The 20,356-nt window shown below is 38.7% G+C and overlaps 1 protein-coding gene across 6 annotated transcripts in view; it reads right to left on the reverse strand.

Annotated features, from left to right (window-relative positions):
• The window catches only part of CPEB2 (cytoplasmic polyadenylation element binding protein 2), a gene marked incomplete at its 5' end in the record, with an annotated part of 76,058 nt that overhangs the window by 1,815 nt on the left and 53,887 nt on the right, over positions 1 to 20,356 (reverse strand). For 4 of the 6 annotated variants that reach the window (XM_014586431.2, XM_006144900.3, XM_014586429.2 and 1 more), the window contains 6 exon segments: positions 1 to 1,644; positions 7,508 to 7,689; positions 10,425 to 10,539; positions 10,955 to 11,073; positions 18,851 to 18,940; positions 20,052 to 20,222. The exon segment at positions 1 to 1,644 is cut by the window's left edge and continues 1,815 nt beyond it. In XM_014586431.2, the coding sequence (XP_014441917.1) occupies positions 1,417 to 1,644; positions 7,508 to 7,689; positions 10,425 to 10,539; positions 10,955 to 11,073; positions 18,851 to 18,940; positions 20,052 to 20,222 (905 nt within the window). 6 annotated transcript variants of the gene reach the window in all.

Raw genomic sequence — 20,356 nt, forward strand, 5'->3', positions numbered from 1 at the left:
GTTTAGACAGAAGACCCCAATATACATAGGTCAAACATGTAAGCAAGTTTAAGCCAGATTTCACCATTGTCTTAAAGGTAAAATTTAATTTTATGCAACTAGCCATCTGTATATTTCCCCATCTCCATTTTGACTTTACTTGGGTTTACTGAAATTTTGCATTCTTCTAGAAAATTCACTTTTCAAAATATGGGTTTCTCATGGGTCTTACATTTGGTGACTGGTTAGCAGTGTGCTGGCCATCTTTGGTTTATAAAGGATGTCTTAACCATGAACTATCAAAGGGGCTAAAATCAACTTTCCTTAAAATTCTTGTGTTTTTCTTTTACTCAATCTTTTATCTATACTATATCACTGCACATGAATTAGAACCGCACATCACAAAATTGCACAGGGATTACAAATATTACATCCAGTCTGCATAAAATCGAATTCCACTACCGACCAGATCACAAAATGGCTGCACTCTCTAATCTAAAACTAATTTGCATATTGTACACATGTAGGACAGTTTTTTTTTAACTTGAAGTCACAATGCATGCAAGTTTGCTTTTTTAAACAAATTTTATAATTTGTTCATGCTACCTAGATTCAAGAGAGCGTTTTTGAACATTTGCAATACCTCACCTCTTGTTAATAATTCTAGTGCATGCATATGGTGTATACAGGTAAGTAAACATGCATTTTTTTTCACATTCTAAAACTATGGCAGTTTAGGCCATATTGTGCTGCCTGCATTTTCTCTGCAATGCAGTGTGTCTCTAACGTTTTCAATCCCGTATTAATAGGTGGCATTTACACATAACACCTATATAGCAGCAAAGCTAATACAGCTTGTGATTAAAAATGTTTAAAAATAGCTAATAAATCAGATTATCTTGAGGTATTATTTCTTGCAAGTCAAAATGGAGAGCAAAAAAATCAACCCTAATTTTTAGTTTATGTATACACTGAAAATAGCAACAATAAAAATAAGCATTTGTAGCAGACATATTCCATCTTCACTATTATTTTGCTACCTTTGGTAAATTACTGGGGCAGATCTTGAAGTTAAAAACCCACGTTTAGAAATAAGTGCACGCTTCACCCACTATTAGCAGCAGTCTGTGTTGCCCCTACGCAAAACATTCTCATATCTAATTTTAACTTTACATATAAAAATAACTTGGAGAAAATACAAAAAAACATTTTATTTTAACATGAAAATATCACAAAAATTAGTAAGCCTGAGATGTAGGGTTTTGGTGAAAAACAAGAGGCTTGTAGTGTTTTGGCTGCTGATAAAGATGCATGTATCGATAGCTGGGGTGAGAGGCAGAAGAATGCACTTATTTCTCCTGCGTGTCAGTGTCTCCAGACACGGTAAGCCACATGCACCCTTTCTTTCCTTGTTAGACAGAGGCCAGCTTGCTACCCTTAGTTCCAGCGGAAGTGGATCTGACGTGGGCGATCAGCACCTTCCTTTACCAATGGCTTATGGAACTCACGTCCTGCACGAGAGTGGATATTTGCCCAACAAAACTCACAGTAATACTGCAGGCAAGTGACATTGGCACAAAAAAAGGGAGCAAATTTCCCACCACAGCGTGCGCCCTGGCATTCATCACACATCTGGTCGTCTAGCACATATGGCTTTACCTCCACCTAGAAGAACGGAAAAGAACAAGTGTCTCATTATGGTCTGCTTCAGAAATCAAATTTGGTAATCATTTAAAATGTTTATAAAATGTTCTAGAGTGAAAGACTAGCACCAGAGGTGAGAAAACAGGTAGTTTCCTGGGGAAGTACTTTTACGATATAGTAGGTTAAAAATTTAAAATAGTTATATTTTACGCTCTGGTGGTAGTCATCTTTTTGTATGTTTTATGTTCATAGACAGACTGTGTGGTTAAATTATGGGCAAAGTTGTTCATAAAATTATGAACACATTTATTTTAATGTTTTCTTCAGAGGACTACAAAGTTGGAAAAGTAATGATTCATTTTTGCATAGAAAAACATGTCATGACTTTTCTGATGACCCGATAAGTGGTGTTTACTTTATCTTCCAAAGATAGAAAATACTCTAAAAATAGGAGAAATCTAATTGACTTGTGAAATCCTACCCTTACCTTTCTTGAGGCCACGTCTCTGAAACACTCATGTGCTATTTACAGGGCTAAGGGTGATTTTAAGTGAGAAGCAGAAGGGTGCCAAGTAGTCACGAAGACGAATGGCTTTCGCAGCTTCTCTCACAACACCCTGAGACAGGAGGACCCTAACAGCCGCTGACTGGCAGCACTTCTCTGGCGAAGTCAGAGCTGCACACATCCTGCTTGGAAATAATGGAATGGACAAACAAGAACTGCAGATAAACCTATGAATGCCATGTCTAGACTTCTGTGGATTTATAAGCTAGAAAGCAAAAGGCCTACTGTGAAGGCCTCATTCAACAGAAGACCTGAGACCTGAGTCAACTTTGAACCATTGATCTCTCCATGACTGTAAAGTAAGAAAAATGGAACATGAGTCCTGAGGGTTAAAAATGACACAGTCGGTACTTTGGATGTTAGTGCTAGCCTAACCCGAACTGTGGTAGCCTTGGTTTCTTACTTGTAGTAACTTTATGAATGTAAAATGACCTTTGCCTGACTGAATAGTGCCACATAGCCTAAGATTTCAGCTATTACATGGGAGAGGATATGAAATTGAGTGTTCTGAGACCAGAAGATGGTGTAACAGTTATGTCGTGGGACTCTCACCTAGTCAACCGTGGTTCGAGTCTCGGACCCAGCAGCTTAAAAAAAACTCATATGGAGCACGTGTGTATGCATGCCCAAAATCCCAAGAGGATAATGGAGGAGAAGAGATTGCGGCATGGTTGGGGTGATTTCTCACTTTCTCTCTCTCTTTCTGTCTATACGGAGAATGCATGTACCCTATACCAAAAATCTTTCTTAAAAAAAAGAAAAATGGGGACCAGCAGTTGGTGTAATGGCTATGTCGCTGGACTCCCATGTAGTCGACCATGGTTTGGGTCCTGAACCCGGTGGCTTAGATTCACACAGGGTGTGCGTGTGCATGATTACCCAAGATTCCGAGAGAAGAATGGAGGAGAAGGGATTGCAGCGTGGCCATCCCCCCTGGGGGATGATTTCTCGCTTTCTGTCTCTCTCTGTCTTTCTGGCAAGCGCACATGCCCTATAGCAAAAACTTCTCCAAAGGAAAGAAATGAAAAGAAGTGTTTTAAAGGGCTGATTTTTAGATAAAGTAGTTAAGTAGTTTCTTCATGGTAAAAAATAAAGTCTCAAAATTTCCATTCTGAATGTATTCTACTGAAATACTTGCGGGTATGCAGAAAATGAAAATACAGTTCTTTCCTAAAACATTATTTGTAAGAATAACAAACTGGAAACATCTTCAAAGTTGAGGAAAAGAGGAAATTTAAGAAACATGCTTGATAGGAAGGTAATGAAATATCACTGTTGTTTGTATTTTATTTAATTGACTAGGCTGAGGATAAACATTTTCTGTCTATTGGACATTTTCTTTTCTGAATTTCCTATTTGTATCTTTTGAAATTTTGCTGGAGTTTTTCAAAATTGATTTACAGGTTTTGTCAGTTACAAATTTTTCATCTTTTTTTCACATTGCCCTTTGATTTTTAAAACAATCTCTGATACAAATTTAAAATTTTTATGCTTTATCTTTTCCTATATTCTCTTACCATTTGCTAGACTACCGTTTTTGATTCATATCTTCATTATAACTATAATCAAGGGAAAACATTACTATGACCAAAGAATGAATCAAGGTAGCATAATCAAGACAACGACACGTTTCTGTCTTCCTACGGGATAAACCCCACAGGTATAGGGACAGCAGCTATGTGCTAACATCCAGTTGCTAGTACCTTACATTTACAGTTTTATGGGTTTCTTTATCATGGCTATTTCTTGTTTTTACCATAACATTTTAAGGAAAGTGAAGCTGGGTCTGTACTTTTTTCCTCACTTGTATAATACCTCATAAAATTGCCTGGGAATTATCTGATGCAAAACTGTTGCATATAATTTTACAAATGCAATAATTTCAATTCTTTCTCATTTTTAAATTCTAGATATTTTTTTATGAAACTAATCTACTTAACTGAAACCCACAGATGTTAAAAGACCGAAAACTGACTTTGAATCTTAGGATTTTAGAGTATAATCAAAACCAAATATTCTGATTAATAATTTTTTTTTTAGAAGTTTTTGTCTAAGGGCACAGTGCTTGCCTGAGGGAGGGAGGGAGGGAGAGAGGGAGAGAGGGAGAGAGAGAAACAGAAAGAGAGAGAGGGAAAGTGAGAAATTACCACCCCACCCCACCCCCCACCCCCCACAGAGAGGGGAATGACCACATGGCAATCCCTTCTCCTCTATTCTCCTCCCAGGATCTCAGGCACGCAAGCACACGTGCCCGAAGTGATTTTCAAACCATCGAGTCTGGATTCAAACTGCAGTTGGCCATGTGGAAGTCCAGCAACGTAACCACACCATCTGCTGGCCCCCGATTAATAATTCCTAGTAATTAACTCATATTCATGTGTCAGAGGGAATTTCATTGATGCTTTACCTAGTCTTATTTTATATTATGGTATCTTTTCCTTTTTTTACTTTAGAGAATTTAATTGATAATGCTTTGTCACCTAGACTGACAACCAATGTAATAATTAACAACTGATAATTATCCAACTTGAAATAAAACACAATTTTAATGTCTATTAGAAAGTACCTTAATTACTTGGAGATAATATACACAAAATACAAAGAGCTACACATCTGAGAGGATCCAGCTCTCAGAGAAATTCGAACTAAGCCTTGTTGAACAGATAACTTTAAACTCCTTCGAATAAGAACCTTATGTATCTTTGGGTTGTCAAGTAATACATTGAAACTTACTATGTTTTATATTTTAATAACTATATTATATTGGAGAGATGAGTGGTATAAAGGCTAATCTTTTAGTATCCCTTTGTACAACCAATACTAGTGACTTGTAAAATGTTTAAGGCTCAAATTTTTTCAAATACATTTAAAAATTAGCAGCACATATCTTAGAAAAAAAATTATTCGTTCAGGTTTTTCAATATTTCTTTAAGAAGGCACAAGCTCCTCAACTCGCCTGCCCTGCATTTGAGTTCTCTTTCCGAATCGTCTTCCCCAAGTTGGTCCTTCATTACCATTTTTGAAACCAAAAGGTATGACGCTGCAACAACCTTCCTTTCTTCTTTGTGCATCTCGAGCCACCATAACGATCTACAATGTAAATCACTTCCTCTGTGACCCTCTCCCTCTGTAAATCTAGGGTTAACTTGACCAGTGATCTGAACTGGTGACGCATTTACGTCCCCAGGAGCTTTATAAACTCCTACTGTGGGCTGCGTCCCAGAGCAATTACAGTAGAATCTCAGCGGGTGAGTCCCAGGTGTCAACATTTTTCTAAGTTCCCAGTTAACTACTGTGCAGCTGAGGTTGAGAACCACAGGACCACAGGAACTCTAAGGTTCAAATTAGCAAGAAGTTTATGTGTGCATATCTGAGGAAAAAAAGAGTTTTTGCAATATTTTAATTAGCAATGCAAACAAAAAAGCATGTGTGAACAGAACCTATGTTGTACTTCGTTTCTAAAAGGGAAGTTTGGTGATTACCCTGAGGACTACTTCTACAGTCCATGGGTCAGTCCATGGTTAACCAGCTTCCCTGTCCCCAGAAGACTTTTAATGTGCAAGCCAGTCTCAGAGGTTGCTTTAAGAGACTGTTACACTGGGAAAGTAAGTGCCCACTCAAGTTGTATCTACTAATTTAGATATTAAAAATCTCATTCATCTCAAAATCTTCCTTTTTGTTTTTGGAGAGGTTTTTTTCTTATTGAGCACGTGCACTTGCCAGAAAGAGAGAGACAGAGAGATAGAAAACGAGAAATCACCCCTCAGGGGGGATGCCCACACTGCAATCCCTTCTCCTCCATTCTCTTCTCGGGATCTTGGGCACACACACGCACGCACACGCGCCCGGTGTGAGTTTAAGTCAACCGGACTCGAACCGTGGTCAACTACATGGGAGCGATATAACCATTACGCTAATGGTCCCTCATTTATCTCAAATTCTCAGTGTATCTCAGCTGTACTGTAAATGTAAACATGATTACTTTATACTGTTCAGCTAACTACAGAAACTTCACAGATTTCAGTGTGAAAAAGATTTGGAAATGAACTCAAGGAGTTTTATTCATGCTTTTCTCCAAATTTAGAGGGTAGCTGTACCAGAAGTTCCTCGGTAGGACGGTAGTTACCATTTACAAGACACCTTGAGAGCACTTACTGTGATGACTAAGCCATGCTACTAAGCAGTAAGCATTTTAAAGCTTAGGTTAATTATTTCAGAAAACACACACAAATCACTTTTATTTATTTTGGAGAGGTTTTTGCTATAGGGCACATGCGCTCGCCAGACAGACAGAGAGAGACGGAGAGACAGAAAGCGAGAAATCCCCCCCCCCCCAGGGGGGATGGCCACGCCACAATCCCTTCTCCTCCATTCTCCTCTCGGGATCTTGGGCATGCCCGTACATGTGCCCGGCATGAGTTTTTTAAGCCACCGGGTCTGGGACACAAACCGCAGTTGACTACGTGGGAGTCCAGAGACATAGCCATTACGCTAAAAGCTTGTCCCACAAATCACTTTTATTTTCCATTCTGTGACTAGTGAAAATTAACACTTAAATAGCACTTAATTGTAGCAGATTCTGTTCGAAATGCTCACATATATGGATTTGTCTAATCCTCAAAAAACCTGAGAGAAACAGACTGCCGCTGTTTTCCACTTTTTAAGTGAGGAAGAAGGTATGAGAGTTAAGGAGCCTGGTTCGTGAGGCCCTGCAGTGGAAATGGCTGCAACCACAGGCACTCTGGCTCCAGAACACAAGCTTTTCAAACAAGTGCCACCTCCATGTTGGAAGGATAGTCAGACCTTACTGGACGATCGAAAATTTTGACAAGGCCTAATATATTTATATAGACATACAAATAAAACACAATTAGTTTTAACACCTATCAGAAAATATATTACACACATAAATATAGTATTTATTTTAGAAGTTTCTTTCTTTTAAGGGAGGCACCCCCAGCAGTGTGTTTACACCACAACCCACCCGCCTCTGGCCAGACTGAATCATGGGTGTACCTGTGTGTCTGGTGTGTACTGCGAGGCCCTAGGACATGAACTGGGAAAGTTTTTATATGGGTCTAGCATTACATCACCACTGTGCTACTCTCTGGTCCCTGGTGCCAACATTTATATTATACCTGAAGTTTAAGGTATGATAGAAAATTTACATCATAAAGATATTTTGATATAACATCATTTGAGAATAAAAGAAATGTGAAAAAATGAAGTGTTTGAGCTATTTTACTAACTCCTTAGGCTTTAAGCTTTAGATCAGCACCTCATCATAGGACAATCACATGATTTGTCAATGCAACTTACACGTTTGTCTATGTCACCATGCTGCAGCTGAACAAACCGGGCACTAATGGCAGCAATGTAGCTCTGCTGATTGGAGAAAGCAACTCGCCCAGCACCTTTTGGGTATTTCAGCTCAGGATCTGTGTCAATTCCTGCATAGCAAACCCCACCATACAGCCGGTCCATGATCATAGCAAGTTCCACTTCAAAAGGAAAATAAGTTCACATCAAACGTGAGAGAACACAAGAAATAAACAACGTTCAGGTACTTCCTCTGCTTCTCTGCAAAGTGAAAATCAACAGTGCACTATCATTTGACCGGGGGAAGAGGGCACACAACAGGCAGTTGTTAAGGGAGGTGATGGGAGAGATCAAGGCAGGCCCCAGCACTTTTAAAAAGAGAGAGTCGCTACCACCGTATCTCCTCACTCACTGGTGCTAAATCCACTGCACTCTTCTCCCAGCTGCACAGACAAACAGCTGCTCTTTTCTGACGTCCTTGCACTTGTGAACTAGACCTCGACAGTTCTCCCCTCTCCCATCTGTACCATCAGTTTTTCCCTCATCCTGGATCATTTCAAAGCATACGGCAATTTGTCCCATCTTCGAAAAAAGTTCTAAACTCATTTCTCCCTCGAGGCTACTGTTTTACTTTTTTTGTTCCCCTTTATAGTGAAATTCTTCAATATTTTTTTCTGTACCCCCCGATCTCTCTCCTCCCCTTGTTTGTTCAATACTGATGATCACCCTGTCACCCTATGACTACTTGAATTGCTCATGTCAAGGTAATTTTCCCTACTGCTGAGTCTAATGTTCAATCTGCATGTAAGCAGCACTGGACATATTTAATTCTTTTCTTCCTGAAATATTTTCCCTTTCTGTATTCTGGCTTCCAGGACATATTATTCTACTAACTTTACTCCTACTTCACTTATTCCTTGCCACCATCACTATGACAGTTTCACACTATCTGCCTCATGACAAAAGCTGTATCTCTTTGCTTCTGACCCCTGCCCTCCCAGTTTATTTTCAGAACGCTAGACAAGTGTAACTCTTTAAAAATATACACGATACCCCATGGTTTATATTTCTGTTTGGGAGCCCTGAATGTTGCCATGAACTTATGCTCATAACCAAGACTGCAATTATTTCTTCAACACGCTCCTTCTCCACCATCCTTTATATTCCGGTAAAAGGTACCACTATGCATATGGTGGCCTGAAACTCAGGTCCGAGATCCATGCCTTTGCATTTACCTCATAAACACCTGTGACATCCATGTGGCTCCTTCTCCACTGTCATCGTTCACCCAAGCCACCACTGTCTGCCTCCATGCTGCAAGAGCAGGATCCTGAACTGGGCCACCTGTATCTACTCTCGATGTGGATCCCCTCTTCCTGAGTTCTTAGCTAAACTGAACTTTTAAAATTATAAATATGATTATGTCTGTCCTTTGCTTAAAACCTCTTCAATGGTTTCCCCCTTGCCCTGAAAATAAATATTAAAGTAATCTATTTTAGACTTAAATGACACAATGTCAGTTTCAATCTCTGTATCTCCCCTGCTCCTAATATCCCTAATTAGCTATTCTGGACTTCTTTTAGTTCCTCCCATGTACCCTGCTTCCTCTAACTCGGTACTTCTGAATATGCTCTCTTTGACACACTCCTCACAACCCTCCTACTGCCCCAATCCTACTCCTCGATTAAATCTACGTCAGCTCAAACACAAATACTTTGTGATAATCAAATTGCATCGCAATCTGTATCCCATTAGTCTTTCTCTGTACCAGTCTCACGTGTAAGTGTGCGCGTGTATAAATAGTTCTTTAACGCCTGTTTCCCAGATGAGAGGAGGATGTGCTCAGTGAAGAGAATCGCTAACACATCTCACATGGTGCATACCATAGAACGTGCGTATGCTGTGGGCATTTACATCTATCATGATGTTCCTATGTGACTTACTTTGGTAGATTTCTGGTTCCTGGATATAGATAAATGTGTTTCATTCACTCATCAAAAATGCTGCTTTAGCTGAAGTTAAAATACAGAGAAAAGGCCAGCAGATGGTGTGGTTGAGGCAGGTGAGTCTCACAGGGCCAGCTGCGCAGCTGCAGTCCTCGACAGGGCAGCTCGAGAAATGTGTATGTGTGTTGTGTGCCCAAAACCCCAAAAGGAGACTGGAGGAGGGAGCTGTGGTGTAGCCATCCCCCCGGGGGTTGATTTCTCACTTTCCCTCTCTCTCACGCTCGCTCTGCCTCTGTCCAGTGAGTGTACATGCTTTCTAGCAAACTAAACAACAAAGACTGAAAAAAAGACAAAAAAAATCCCCACATTTCTTCTTCAGATTCCAGAATCAACCCACATAAAATAGACTCCAAATTCTCCTATCTTAGAGGGTTACATTTAAAAAATCAGAAATATTTAAATAGATTCTTCCTACAGAGTCTGCTTGGAGGTGGGTAATGAATATTATAGGTGAGTGTCCAATTCTCTGGCTCCTTGAGAGTTTCAAGTAAAGCTCTCAGGGAACCAGCAGTTAGCATAATGGCTATGTCACTGAACTCCCACGTAGCTGACTGCGGTCTGAGTCCCAGACCTGGCAGTGTAAACTCACGCCAGGTGCGTGTGCGTGTGTGCCCAAGATCCCTAGAGGAGAATGGACTGTGGTGTGGTCCTCCTCCCTGGAGGGTGATTTCTTGCTTTCTATCTTTCTGTCTCTCTATTTTTGCAGAGCTCTATAGCAAAAACCTCCCCCCCCCAAAAAAAAAACTCTCAGAACCTGTCCCAGAACCCTGCAGTCAGCATGAGGAACTGCCCTCCCCTGTACACCAGTGTCACGGACACGGCAGCTGCCAAATCCTTACTGAATTGAAGAATTCATATTTAAAGGATTATTTTTAAAAATAAATACAATGTGTTAACAACATTCTACTCACCAGCCCTTAGTGGCCTAGGAACACCTCCAACAAAAATTGTTTTTCGGGGATCCAAAGGCTGAGAGCCATCCATCACAAAATCACTATCGCTTAGATTCCAAGGACGGATTTGAACCTTTGAAGAAAATTATCCTGGGTCATATTCTCTTTATAGTTTATACTATTTCATGTCAGTTAACAGTGATCCTTTCATTGTTTATAAATTCACACAGCTGGATTTATAAACTTACTGTTATTTTTTTATCTAGAAAGTATAAATCATCTGGATGTTTTAAAAACTGAACTTTAAAACAAAAAGTTTATTTATTTACTGAATCACCTGATGGTCTTCATGATGCAATCCTCCTGCAGCCACCTAGGGTCACAGCCGTGCACCTGAGTGCCCCTGGGTCTACCCGGTCAGGCAGACCTATGTGGGCCCAGAGTCTTCCCACAGTGGCTTCTAGCACTGCACGGTGGCTTACTTTTTTATCTCATTAACAATCCCTTTAAAACATGTGTAACTTGAAGGTCACATGGCATTTACTTACAGGTTTGTCTTTGATAGTAGGACTGGAAACACACAGGTAGAGCTTCCCATCTTCTTCAATGCACGCATCAATTAGTGCCTGAACTGAACTCTCTTCTTGAAAGAGAAGAAATGCATAGCCTGAAAAAAACCATAAAAGGTAAGATATTATGTCAAGGTAAGTGATTTCACGCCAAATTTCAGTACTGTTTAGAAAATGCATGCTTTTGAAAAAGGGGAGAAAAGAAGACTGCTGAATGTGACTAGAACCATTATACCTCTCACAGGAGAGCACACTTCCCATAGCCTATGCAATACACACCAACAGATACTCAGTAAGACAGTTACCTGCTTTATATGGAATACTTACTATCAAGTACTATACTAGGGACTTTATATAAATTATTTCTTTTGATTCTCGTAAGTCTATAGAATATTACTACCATTTTACAGAAGAAAAAATGGAAGTACCAAGAAGTTATTATTTCATAACAAAGTAGTTGGCGGAATAATTTCAAATCCAGTAAGCCTCCAGGTCTTCCATGTTCCTTCTAGTAGGAGACACTGCCTTCTTAAAGAACCTGGCAGTAATAACCAGTTCTAGGAGCTAAAGCTTCCTATAAAGGTCTTCAGGGTAATACAAATTTCAGAGCATACTGTTACAGCACACTTGGAACGGTCCAGGAAAGTCCATGGTAGAGACAAAATTCCACAAGTCTCCTGAAGACTTCAAGAGGCACAGTTAACAGATAAATGAATGTAAATAAAGTTGGGGCCAGCAGTTAGCATGGTGGTTAAGATGCTGAATTCCCACATGACCAACCGTGGTTCAAGTCCCAAACCTGGAGGCCTGCCTTCTCCCCCCTCCCCCTCCCCAGTGAGTGCATGTGCCCTATAGCAAATTAAAATAATAATATTAAATAATTCTTAAAAAAGAATATAAAGTAAATAAAATACTTAGGCATAAACTTAACCAAAGAGGTGAAAGACTTCTACCCAGAAAACTATGAAAAATGTGAAAAAGAGATTGAGCATGTTATACAAAAGTGGAAAGACATTCCATGTTCCCGGACTGGAAGAACCAACATAATCAAAGTGTTTTTTCTACTCAATTTACAATTCAATACAATCCCAACTAAATAACTGAAGATATTCTTCACAGAAATAGAAAAGGCAATCATAAAATTTATCTGAAATCATCAAAGGGCCTATATTGCCAAGGCAATACTGTGCAAAAAGAATAAAGTAGGAGATATCTCCTACTTTATCTGACCTCAAAACGTATTACAAAGCTTTGATAATCAAAATAGCATGGTACTGGCACAAAAATAGACATGTAGACCAATGGAACAGAATAGACAGCAATAAATCCCAAAATAAACAGCCAACTAAATTTTGATGAAGGGCACAAGACAATCCAAAGGGGAAAAATAGAAAACCTCTTCAGCCAATGGCACTGGAAGAACTGGATAGCCACCTGCAGAAAAATGAAACTGGACCTTTATCTCTCACTATTAACAAAAGTCAACTCAAAATAGGTTAAAGATGTAAATGTATAATTTCAAACTATAAAACTACTGGTGAAAAACACAGGGGAAACTCTTGAAGACATGGAAGATGGCAAAGCTCCAGCCTCAGAATGGGAGAAAATGTATGCAAGTTATACTTCAGATAAGGGATTGCTCTCCAGAATATATAAAGAACTCAAACAGTTCACCCACCCCCCAAAAAAAAGTAAAAAAGAAAAAATGGGTAATTGAGTAGAACAGACATCTTTCCTCCTCTCCTCTCCTCTCCTTTCCTTTCCCCTTCCCTTCCCTTTTCTTTTTTCTTTCAGAGATTTATGCTATAGGACACAGGTGGTGCTTGTTGGAGAGACAGACAGAAAGCAAGAAATCACTCCCCAGAGGGGAAGGTCATGCTGCAATCCCTTCTCCATTCTCCTCTTGGAGAAAAACACTGTAGGTCCCTGCTCAATAGATACCAAATGTCTGTACTCTGACAGAAATGGAAAGATCTGAAGATATAATGATAGGGAAGACACTATGGGGGGAGAAAGTCAGACAGCAGAGGTGGGTAGGAGGGGCTGTGGCAGGAAGTACTTGTCAGTTGTAAGAATGCAAAGTTCTCCAAAGGAAAAGATGTATTTAGTAATATTCTTGATTTCACAGTAATGTAATGCTTGTTTTTTAAAAAAAAACATTATGTGCTATGGAGATGTACAATTAAATGTGAAGAATAATATATAAATTCTGTTCCATGGGGGGGGATTAAAAGAACGCAAAGTTTGCTGTTAAAGATGATGTATACGGCAATATCTTTGATTTGACTGTCATGTACTGCATGCATACTCTGAAAACCCAGATTGTGCGCTTCAGACATGTACAATGATGGGATGCAAATAAGAAACCATAAAAAAAAGACAGAAAGCTATCCTGGGGGGAGAGATGAAACATGTTTCTTCAGGAGGGGTCAAAACTTTATGAAGAAGGACCTAATTTAGATGAGCAGGGGAAAAGTTTTTTTCAAACTGTTTCAGGACTGTATGTGTGGACTTACATCCAACCTCATACATAGATTCCTACAATTTATGGTAAAAATTCTTCCTTTTCTTATAAAGGACCAATTATCAGTCTTAAAAAAAGAAAGACACATGCATCCAGCAAGCAGAATAGACATTATTAAAAAAAAAAAAAAAAAAAAAAAAAAAAAAGAAGAGGGTATTGGGGCCAGCTAGTGGCATGGTGCTTAAGGCAGGTGGACCCACATGGCCAACTCCAAGGTTCAAATCCTGGTACTGGTGAACTGAAAAATACTCTGGGCACATGTGTGCACCCGCTCAAAAAAACCCAAAAGGAGAGAGAAATGGAGAAGGAATTGTGGCATGGCCATCCTCCATGGGGCGGAGGGGAGTACTAGCTTTATTTCTTTCTCTCTCTGTCTCTCTCCAATGAGTACACATACCTTCTAGTAATTTTTTTAAAAAAAGGCATTAGAGTTTATAATGAAAGTTACTATTATGTGATTATTCTCAGCAACTGATAACCTCTTGTTAACTAAAAATATTCCTTGCCTTGATAAGATTTCTCTGCAAATAAATGTAAAGCTTTGTAGCTGAGTCCAATATGAAATGGGTATCAATCAGACTGTGAGAATCTACTCCATGAATACAGTGCACACGAGTCAGGCCAAAGCCATGGCCACACGCGCTATCATCAACAGCTGACTTTTCATTGTATTTTTCCCCGTGATCCCTCCCCCTCATGCCCTGTTACCCACTCCCTTCTATTCACTCTCTAGTACCCACAGTTGTCCTCCCTGCTATATTCCTTCCAATCTTTCAGTCTCTGCTATACGGTATGGACATCTGGTATATATGAAGTAGGGACACGGGAAAAGTGGGCATATTTTACTCAGAGTTCAATTACACAGCTATTGTCAACTTTTTTTTTTCTTTTTAAAGAACTATTTTTATTTAACTTTATTTATTTATTTTTATTTTTAACTTAACCAGAGGGGCACAGAGCAAGAGAGAGAGAGAAAAAGTGAAAAAGCAAGCCACCAGGTCCGGGGACTCAAACCTCAGTCAGCCATGTGGGAGTCCAGTTGTTCTCCATCACCACACCACCTGATGGCCCCCACAATGGCTTTTATGTACAAAGGTCTGATGTGGCACAAAACAATCTCATTTTAAGAAAATTAAAATAGGGATTACATAAAAAAATGCCTGCAGCCATCAAACCAACCTATATAAATGGAACTTCCGAAGATACAACTATGCAAGATTAAAAACCACATTATAGACTTAATTGCTAGAAACAATTTTTTTTTGCCATTACATGAATATTTATTGACATTGGATACATTTATAGAAAACAGTTTGATGTTCAATCCCTGTGCATCTCTACAGTGTGCAACACGCTTTTCACAGCATGAATACAGTGCACACGAGTCAGGCCAAAGCCATCGCCACACGCGCTATCATCAACAGCTGACTTTTCATTGTATTTTATTACCATGATCCCTCCCCCTCATGCCCTGTTACCCACTCCCTTCTATACACTCTCTAGTACCTACAATTGTCCTCCCTGCTATCATTCCTTCCAATCTTTCAGTTTCTGCTATACAGTACGGACATCTGGTATATACGAAGTAGGGACATTCAATGCCTAACTTTTATAGTCTGGCTTGGTGTGCTTAGCATTAAGTCTTCCATATTCGTCCACTTTATACCAAATATCAGGGTCTCATTGCTTTTTTATGGCTGAGTAGTATTCCATACAGTACATATGCTACATTTTCAAATCTACTTATCTGTTCTGGGTTGATTCCATGCCCTAGCAATTGTGAATTATGCTGCAATAAATGTAAATGTGCAAGTGTTTTTCCAACTGATTTCCTATCCTTTGGGTAGATCTCTAAGAGTGGAATTACTGAGGAATCTCCATGTTATTCTCCACATGGTTGTACTAATTTACATTCCCACCAACAGTATAGGAACTTAAATGAACTTATCATTCTTTAAAAATGCAGATTTTTTAAGGCTTTAATTTTAATAAAAGCAAGGATCTGAGAACTGTTACCATTTTGTAATAAGCAAGAGGATATATAGATAGATAGATAGATAGATAGATCTATAGCTCTAGCTATATATATAGACCAATTTAGTAAAATAATGCTGTAAATTCAACACTTTCAATGTTGCTTAAATTATGTAATAATTTTTGATATTAACACTTGAATACAGATTAATTAAAAATACTTTAATTCAATAACTTAAATATATTTTAATTTTTATTATTAGGTAAGAAATATTTATATCACATAAATTAAGTATATAGTAGGAAAATTATGACCTAGCTAATACAATCTGTTAGATATTAAGGTATTATTACAAAAGCATACAATGTAATAGTTTGGAGGTTATTACAACAAGCTAATGATCACTTAGGTGAGCATTAGTGGGTGCAAAGGAAACGTGTGATTCAGCATCTAAGTGTTCAAGTCAATGACCTAACTATAAGGCAGCTTCACAAACTGCATGCTTGTGTACCAGTGTTTTCCAAACTATGGAGAATGATTAATTACAGAAATAGCAAAAATACTTGAATGAAGGAAGTTTGAGAACACTGGTCTTTGTCAGTGGCTAAAATGAACTATAATCATTCTAGGAACAAGAACACGATGATTGCCAAAGCTATCTTTTTCAGTTTGACAAAATAAACAGTACAACTACAATGACAAAGGTGCTAGCAAAGATGGAGACAACTACTGTTTATTGTTTCATTCCATCTGTTTCAATGTATCTTTTCCAGGCTTAGATGCACCATCCCCTTAGGAGCAGAAATGTCTATCTACAGCTAACACAATTCTACTTCCTCTCCTTCTTCTCTAAGATATTTGCTAGGGCATGTGCACTAGCCAGAGGGCAAAAGAGAGACAGAGAGACAGAAAGCAAGAAATCACCCCCCAGGGCGTATGACCATGCCGCAATCCGTTCTCCTCTAGTTTCCTCTCAGGAGTTGGGGAATGCATGCACAAGTGCCCGGTATGAGTTTGAAGCATCAGGGTCCAGGACTCGAACCATAGTTAATCATGTGGGAGTCGAGCAAAATAACTATTACACATCTGCTGGTCCCTTCTACTTCTTTTCTAAAATTATGTATTAATTACTGGTTGAAACCATTCAACTCTCTTTGTCTATTTAAATTACACAGTATCTTTTGGATTTAATTAAAAATTCCTCACACTTTCTTCTACCTATTTGAGGTAAAAGTAATTTCCCTATATTACAGTATTTATTTTTGCTTAGATACCATTTATTAGGCAGTATAAATTACTAAATATATAAAATATATTCACAAAGTTGAATAAAATCAGTTTTACAGATTGCTAAAAGAGACTAATCATAATCACATATGTAAAGTTGTAAAAATGTAATACTGCAACTGTGATCAGTACTGTGAAAGAGACCGGAGAACCCTGTGCGTCCTCGAGGTTTTCTGTGAGTCACTGATGGCTGACATATGAAGAATAATTAGGGTACACAGATGAAGTCGCACAGAAGAATCTTCCAGCCAGGACACTATCCACACACAGTGTACGCCAGGTTTGGAATAATACCATCAGGTAAGTTGTGAGAGATTGGTGTGGCTGGGCTGGAGTGGGCTGGTCATATGGACAGATGAGTGATGGCGTAGGTGGTCAGGCAAGGTGTGACAGTAACTTAGGTCGGAACACGAGAAACCAACAGGCACTTTTGTTGAACATTCTAACTTTATAAGACAGTAGAACTGTACACAATAAGAACCTAAAATTAATCTAACAATTGGACATCTCTACCTATATGGAGCTATTTTTCTTTCTAAACCAAGAGTTTGGGACCTCCAAATCTAGTAAACTCCAAAATCGCAGGAAAACCTAAGAATATATGGAGAGAGAGTCATAGCTTTATTTAGACTGCCATGGAGGCTTGGGATCCCAAACTCTACTCAAATGATGCTCTTGTTGATCCTGTAAGCCTAAGATTTAACTGTGTGTGTGTGTGTGTGTGTGTGTGTGTGTAGGTATAGCAGTATTCCATTTCTCTAACACACTATGAATCACTAATGGAGATTCTACAATTCTCAATGACAAAAAGCACAAGTGCCCTACACAATTCAGCACCACCGAACTTATCTCCCTTTCGCTTCTGTGTATCAATAACTGCTTTATCACGTCTTTTCCCACAGTCATACTCAGACCATTTTGGCATCTTTTCTCCAGGCTTGGTAATGCACTCAGCCATGACATTAATGTATATATATGTGTGTGTGTGGGGGGGTGTGTCCCTAAAATTGTATTTCAGTGATGTTCAAACAAAAGTCTAGTCTTTCAACTTCCCCTTCTCTTATTCACTTTAGAGAATCTGCCGTGAGTATTTCTTTTCTTTTTTTTTTTTTTGGAGAGATTTTCACTGTAGGGCGCGTGCGCTCACCAGACAGACAGAGAGAGACATAGAGACAGAAAGCGAGAAATCACCCCCCAGGGGGGATGGTCATGCCGCAATCCCTTCTCCTCCATTCTCCTCTCGGGATCTCGGGCACGCACGCACACACGCCCGGCGTGAGTTTTTTAAGCCACCGGGTCCGGGACACGAACCGTGGTCGACTACGTGGGAGTCCAGCGACATAGCCATTATGCTAACTGCTGGTTCCCTGCCGTGCATATTTCTGACTGTGTTCAACTGTTCTCCTTGTCTCCCTCTCCCCATAGATGGTGGCCTAGATCAGGAGGCCTGCACTGAATGTTAGCACCATTTGTGATTCTCTGTGTTTTGGTGACCAGACAGAGTATTATCCTAACAAATGACTATTACAATTAAATATCCCCTCACATTTTACCTCTTTATAGAACTGTGTTAAAAACAACGAAAGACTTCACTAGTCACTTAAATTATTTATTCACCAAGTACGGTATATGCTAGTCTGCTATTATCTACTGTTATCTAAAACGTTTATGAAAATCATTTCATATGCAAATTATTCATGGCTTCATATTTTATAAAATATAAATTATATCACATATTCTTAATTTCACTGAGAGATACTTTCATGTCTATACCCAAGCTTAGAGTGATGAATTAAATGGAAAATAACTGAAATAGTTGTGACTCAAATCTATGAAATCATTATAAAATCATTTTATCAAGTCTGTTAGGGTTCCTAAAAGGGTAAAAGTAAAACTGGAATAGTTCTCAAGACCACTTTGCCCCATTTAATTCAGTTATCAGTCTCCACAAATCATTCTCTTAATTTTTATATGAAAATGTGCTCATAGTCAATTCTAAAAGAATAGAAATCATATTGTAAGGGATTGATATTATTTCTTTGAGTCTTCATACAACAAATTCCCCAGCAAATATTAATAAAATCCTTACCTTTTGGTGGAAAATAGGACTTGCTTTCTGCTTTATGAGGCCAATCTACTACCAAAGGTCCAAATCTTCTGAAACTAGCAGTTATTTCATCTTAGGAAAGTACAATAACAAGCATTAGAAATTAGCTTTAACAATTCTAAAAATGCCATATTTTAAAGTTACACTGATTTAATATTTAATAAGTGGCAAATACCCTAAGGTAAACTAGAGTACAGAAACTTGGAGACCCAGCTATACTGGCACAGCAATAGCACATGGCTCTGAGTTGCTGGAGCCATAGTGGAAGCTCAGGGTTGGTTCCTAGGTTGACAGTGTGCATCGTGTGTGTGCTTGTACCCATGGTCCTGGCTGCTGGGAGGGCAGCAGGAAGATGGCATAAGGCCCTGTTGAGGGTGCTTTTCTCTCTCCTTCATGAAAGAAAAACTTAAAAAAAAAATCCTTATTAAAGTAATAAGTAAAATGTATTGATTATTTTAGTCAAAACAATTTTTAAGTAGAACACTGAGTGGAATAATTAACTCTACATGAATTTATCTTAAAATAAACTAGACAAATAAAATGTTATTATAAAAAATTATGGGGCCATGTGGTGGTACAGTGGGGGCAAACTGCACAGCCCTGCAGATGGCTCCACATGGGAAGGTTTCTAGTTGGTGTCTGGGCACCTCCGTGAGGTGCCCAGATGTATGTGCCCAGGATACAGGGCTGGATGGAACCAAGGGTGAACGGCAGCTTCAGGATCCTGCTGGAAGTACTGTCTTTCACTTGCTCATGGAACAAATAAACTTAAAAACAAAATTAAAAAACAATAAAAATAAAATCCTAAGGCACAGAAAATAAATTTATTGTATTTATTGAAAAAGAAAAAAAAAAAACATTAACTGAATCTGCACAGCTCAAACCCATGTTGTTCAAGGGTCAACTGTATTAAAAAAAAAAAAAACTGGGCTATGACCTATGGTATTAAAATCTCATTTACAAAAAATGCTCATGTAATATTTAGTATATGCATTATAAGATAAAAAGAATAAAATCTTTAAAAAAGTTATTTGTTCAATTACCTCCACATTTCAACAGGTAATAAAATATTTTAACTGAGATGAATATCCATTCTAATTCTGAAAATGTCTGAGAGATTAAAAAGAAATTCCACATCTTCATTCACATATTTTGTTTTTTAAAGTGCAAATTACCACCTTACCTTCATCAATATCTGGAGGAAGACCACCAACAAAAACTTTTCTCGAGAAGCGTTCTATCCGCTCTCCATTTTGATGAGCTGAGTAACATGTGGGTGAGTTTAAAACACCAACTTGATCACTGTGACTGTCATCTAGCAAGCCGTCATCTATTGGAAAGAGCGAAGAACGGCCTGAAATACAAAACAAATACAACTTGAACCTCAGCTCTGAGAAAATGACGAACAAAAGTCAAGCATAAAAAATACCAATAACAAATTCAAAGGCTTATAAAATGAAGGTGACAGAGATATTTTTAAAGATTAAG

This window comes from Tupaia chinensis, unplaced genomic scaffold (genome assembly GCF_000334495.1).
Source record: "Tupaia chinensis unplaced genomic scaffold, TupChi_1.0 Scaffold000138_1, whole genome shotgun sequence".
Lineage (NCBI taxonomy): Eukaryota > Metazoa > Chordata > Mammalia > Scandentia > Tupaiidae > Tupaia > Tupaia belangeri.